This window comes from Piliocolobus tephrosceles, chromosome 21 (genome assembly GCF_002776525.5).
Source record: "Piliocolobus tephrosceles isolate RC106 chromosome 21, ASM277652v3, whole genome shotgun sequence".
NCBI classification, from domain to species: domain Eukaryota; kingdom Metazoa; phylum Chordata; class Mammalia; order Primates; family Cercopithecidae; genus Piliocolobus; species Piliocolobus tephrosceles.
In genome coordinates, this window is record NC_045454.1 from 15,988,817 (window position 1) to 15,994,321 (window position 5,505).

General features: G+C 47.3%; 1 protein-coding gene across 1 annotated transcript in view; it reads right to left on the bottom strand.

Moving 5' to 3' along the window:
* Positions 1-2,166: 2,166 nt before the first annotated feature.
* DMRTC2 (DMRT like family C2) overlaps positions 2,167-5,505 on the bottom strand; it is an 8,041-nt gene continuing 4,702 nt past the window's right edge. The window contains exons 7-9 of the mRNA XM_023229407.3: positions 4,119-4,179; positions 3,790-3,964; positions 2,167-2,901 (exon numbers count right to left, since the gene is read on the bottom strand). Of these exons, the coding sequence (XP_023085175.2) occupies positions 2,789-2,901; positions 3,790-3,964; positions 4,119-4,179 (349 nt within the window). The 3' untranslated portion in view covers positions 2,167-2,788. The remainder of the gene's footprint in view (positions 2,902-3,789; positions 3,965-4,118; positions 4,180-5,505) is intronic.

Consider the following 5,505-nt stretch of genomic DNA (forward strand, 5'->3'; position numbering starts at 1 on the left):
GGACGGTGCTTCATATTTGGGACCTCATTGGTTAAGTCTGCAGAGTGCCAAGAGGGTACACAAAGAAGGCTTAGGAGGGAGATGATTTACTCAGCACTTTACTGGACCATGGTAATACCTTTCCCTGCCTGGCACTGGGAAGTGGGAAAGGGGGCGGGATAGGAAACAGTGCTCACAGTCTATTATCTGTAATCTCTCAGAGCTGAGAAGAGGCCAGGAGCCTACTGGCTCCCTACAACCACAGGTGAAGAGTGCTGCACTGGAACAGGCAACAGCTTAGAAGCTTGAGCAACTCTTAAATCTGCCCCTTTCCCTAAGACTGACATCTGCAGAAGCTCTGGCCCTTTCCCTCGGGCACTAATGGGGGACCCTAACAATTTGAAAGACAAAGTTGGCCTGGCCAGTGGTGTGAAAAGCCTTGCCCAGGCCAGGTACTGAAGGAGAGGTGGACTGCAGAGAAATGAGAAGGGCCTGTAAAGAGGGGCCTGCTCTCTAGTCTACTCCTTCCCACAATCTCCATCACTTCCTCTTTTCCTCCCCTTTTCATGCCATCCTTTAACCCCAAATTATACTTTCTCTGTTATCCTTCTCAGCTGTGTGACCTTGGTGTGCAGAGGACCCTTGGTCAGTGCTGAATAGCAGAGTCTCAGCCATGTTGCATGTTCCAGTGCTTCCTTTCTCTGTGACTTTGTGGCCTTGGTCATCTGTCACTAGGAAGGCATGGGACACCAAGTCTTAGGCAGGTCTATTAAGGAGCAATCATATGTCTAAGTTATAGCTAAGGGGAGGGAAGAAGGGTGTGAAGCCGACTTTGGTCTCCTGATATCTCAGTACCTCCTGAGAAGCGCTGCAGGTTTGTTACTCTGTAATCTGTTAGGGAGAAGAAGAAACCCACCCTCTCAAAATCCCAAACAAGAAAGAACAAGTTGTAATTGGATGTCATCACCATCAATCATCTTGAGTAAAACAAGGGGTGTAGGTAACATCAGGAAAAAGAGTCAGTGATCAAGTACATCCCTTGAACCCCTTCTAAGGGTGAGAAGGGGGTCTCCGGGTCTTCACATCTTTGGAATAGCTCAACCGGTTTTCCTGTGTACGGAACAGTTCAAGGAGAAGGACTTGATACCAGAGGACTACGAAACAAATGCAGGTAAGATCTTATTCTTAATATACCTTGAGGAGAAAAATAAAAGACTTTTTTGAAAAACTCTTGACTTGTATCTGTCTTCTGGAGTCCTGATTGGGGAAAGGAGTGGTGTATCTTTCACTCTATGCTTTTATTTATTTATTTTATAGAGACAGGGTCTCCCCTTGTTACTCAGGCTGGTCTCAAACTCCTGGGCTCAAGCGATCCTTGGGCCTCAGCCTCCCAAAGTGCTGGGATTACAGATGTGAGCTACCACACCCGGCCCAATGCTTTATAAACATTATTAACTAATTTGGAGCCTGGCAAAGAGAAGGAACACTCCTCCGATCTCTGCCTAGAAATTTCCCCTAAAACACTTGGGCAAGTCACTTTGCCTCTTTAAGCTTGTTTCTTCACTTATAAAATGGGAACATCATGCATAACTTCCAGGGTTGCTGTGAGGATATGTGAATCAAATAGAGTGGGTGCTCAATAAATGGTACTAAGTGTTTCTTAAGCTTTTATGGATCCTTCGAAACTTATACACATGAACCTCCCTAGTTGAGGAAAAACTTGTGATAAAGACTAACTTGATTCTTTCTATTCTGGTTGGCCTCAATTTCCCCATCCGGAAAATGTCATGTTAGATTAGTATCAAGCTGGTATTCCATTGGCCAAAGCTAGCCTGAAAATATGTTTTATTTGGCACGTATAGAATTTAAAGAAGAAAACTGAGCCAACATTTGAAAATTAAGATGTTTTACATGGAAATCTAGTTTTCCGGTTTCTCTTGAAAAAATCAGAAGATGGAGCAACACTGAGTCCACATTCCCGCCTGGCAGTAATCTGCTAGGGCCAAACGGAGGCTGCTCCTTAGTCAGGGCATCCATTCTCAGTTTGCCAGGGTCCATCTGGCCTTCTTTACTCATTTATTTGATCTGCTCAGCCCTGTAGGCATTTCGATTGGCAGCCCCTCTAGACAGCTGGTAACTGTCTATGGCTGGCACAGAACTAGAAATTAATCAGTGAATCCCCCGCTATTTCTTTACATCATTTTTTCTTATTTGGACAAAGAAAAAAATCCAAGTTTGTGTTTATCTGTGGTAGCTATTGGATAACTAATTTTTCAGTTTGAGAAGTGAATTGAACAAGTCCTTTCTGTCAGTCCAGATAGACTAGGTTAGACTGTGGTAACAATCCCCAAATCTCAGTGGCTTAAAACAACAAAGGTTTATTTCTTGCTTACTCACACAAACCTAGACACAAAATGAAAACACTCTACTGTTTTCACATGCATGGAGACAGACATGAGTGCATAGGTACGTACAGAATCATGGTAGCCTGGGATGTAAACTCATGCAAACACGTTTATAGATACTGGTCAGCTTAAATAGCACAACTTTCTCTTTATTGAGGATTTCAAGAGATCCCAGGACCCAAGAAGGGTACAAGAATATCCACCGTCAGCCAAGGAAATGCCCACACTACCAAAGGAACTGAAAGCTAATGAAGCACCTGAAAGCTTAAACAAACAAACAAAAAAGCCCAAAGCTTGTACTACATTAAATTCCATGCATAAATCCCTAAGTAAAACACTAAATATACAGTGCCAGCAGGCTGTCACCTCCCTGCCACAGCAAGGCAGCCTCCATCTCCAGGTTTCTAGCTCAGGAGGGAGATGGACCCCAGACGGCCAATATGCAGAGCAACGGAGGGGGCTGGGCTGGGTCGAAGACCAGGGCCAACAGGCTGGAATCCTCTTCCTCCAGCGGGAGCTACAGGCAAGAAGGAACGGGGAGGATCAGGTCACATCCGTTTTTCCTCCTAGCAACCCCCCTTTTTACCGAATCCAATCCAGGCCTCATCGTTCTCCTGGATGATTTCACAGACCTCCTTGCTAATTTTTCCACCTCTAGTCTTGCCTCCTCCAAACCCTCCATCAAAGCCATCTACTTGTCTTTCTAAAGCTCAGAGTCTCTGAATTTGTCCTTGTTTAGTTCAGAAACGTTCCCTGGCTCCCCTTCATGTACAGTTGCTGGTCTAGACACCCAAGCCTGGCATGCCGGGTCTCCAGTATCAGAAGCCTCTCCAGCCTCCTTTCCCTCTGTTCTAGCAGTTGCTCCAAGCCAGTTTGTCCGATTCAGTATTTGGACAGGAGAATTCGCAGCTTTCCCTGTCTGTCCCCCTAGGTGTTTCTCACTCTTCAAGGTTCCTCCAGTCTTCTCCAGGTTTGTCACTGAGCCTTGTGAAGGCATCCAGGTTCCCCAGCTAGAATGGAAGCTCCTTGAAGGCACTTATCAGACCTCCTCCCAGGCCAGACCCCACTCCAGACTTCAGCAGGCAGCCTTCGTCCAGAGATAGAGTGTTGGGTTCCCTACCACTGTCTCGCTATATGCCCTTGGGCAAGTCCCTGCCTTTCTCAGGGCCCCACTTTCCTTGATATCAAGAAAGTTGCTGTCAAGTGCCAAACTGATAAAATGGATTCACTGAATAACTCTCAACTGCAATCTCAGGGGGCCAGGCTGAGGAGCTTGGGTGGTCCTGGGCCTGAAGATGTTCAACCTGCTGACCCCCTCATCTCCTTGGTTAGTCCCTGTGTACTTCAGTGACCTTCATTTCCCAGCCATCCCTATCCCATCCTCTCCTTTCATGGAACACATTACCTGGTGGGCCACAGGGGTGAAGCAGGGAGATCCAGGCAGGGTTAGGGGGCACAGAAGGGGTCACACGAGGAGCCTGGGATGAATCTTTCAGCCCCACGAGGGCTTCAGCTGCCTCTTGCTGCAGCTGCCGCTCTGAGGGGGCAGATGTCCAGGCCAGGCGAGAGGCTCCAGAGGCCTGCAAGGGAAAAGGAGACAAGCAGACTGGGAACCCCACCTTCTGCCTACCCTGTAAGTGTTCCTCAGCCCCCACTTCCTTCAGTTTCCTGCTTTTTCCCTTTCCCAGGCTCAACCTCCTCCCAGGACCCTAGATCCCACTTCTTTCCCAGGACCTGTGGCTGTAGCTGAAGAGGGTCTGGGGTGCCACAGGGCTGGAGTATCAGAGTTGAGTGTCTAGAAACAAGGAGAGAAGATGCCAGGGTGGTTAAACACATGAACAGACATGCACACATTGAAAGAGGGGCAGGGTTTTGCCATGTTTTTATCTGGGAATCTGAGAGCCAGCTGGGCCATTAAGCTGTGTCTTGATTTATTTTGTTTTCAGTAAAGTAAAAATCCTTGCTAGCTTTTTCCTCCCAGGGCTACTGTGAGGATTATGGGAAATTACTGGTGTCTTTTTTTCTTTTTTTTTTGAGACAAGGTCTTGCTCTGTCACCTAGGCTGGAGTGCAGTGGCGGTGTGATCATAGCTCACCATAAGCTTGAATTCCTGGGCCTACACCATCTTCCCACCTCAGCCTCCTAAGTAGCTAGGAAAACAGGTGTGTACCACCATTCCTGGCTGTTTTAATTTTTTTGTAGAGACGAGGTCTCACTCAGTTACTCAGGTAGTCGCAAACTCTGGTCTCAAGCAATCCTCCCACCTCAGTCTCCCAAACTGTTGGGATTACAGGTGTGAGCCACCAGGCCCCGTTGTATTTCAACTACAAAAACACTAATGACCGCAACACCCAAATCCAACCCACTTATAAAAATAATCAACCACTCCCTCACTGACCTACCCACCCCATCTAACCTTTCCATATGATGAAACTTTGGCTCACTCCCCACCTGATACCAGTTTTTAAAAAAACACCTAGAAGACTGGGATTACTGTCCCTGCCCTATCAGAGTCTGGGTCCCATTCCCCCAGTTCCCCAATCCCCATAGAACTTGAAGGAGAGCTTGGCTCACCTTTGGGAAGCTTTCCCTAATGTCCTCTGGCCCCTCTCCTGGGTTTCTGAGGCTCTCACCATCACTGCGCCCCCATATCAGCAGGCAATCTTACCCCATCAAATCTGTCTAAGCAGATATAACAGCTACCATTAAAGGGTCTATTCCATACATTATTGCTAATTCTTTTTATTTATTTATTTATTTTTTTTGAGATGGAGTCTTGCTCTGTTGCCCAGCCTAGAGTGCAGGTGGCAATCTCAGCTCACTATAAGCTCCACCTCCCGGGTTCACGCCATTCTCCTGCTTCAGCCTCCCAAGCAGCTGGGACTACAGGCACCCGCCACCACGCCTGGCTAATTTTTTTGTATTTTTAGTAGACACGGGGTTTCATCGTGTTAGCCACGATGGTCTGGATCTCCTGACCTCGTGATCTGCCCACCTCGGCCTCACAAAGTGCTGTGATTACAGGCTTGAGCCACCGAGCCCGGTCCATTACTGCTATTTCTTTCTTTCTTTTTTTTTTTTTGAGATGGAGTCTCGCTCTGTTGCCCAGGCTGGAGTGCAA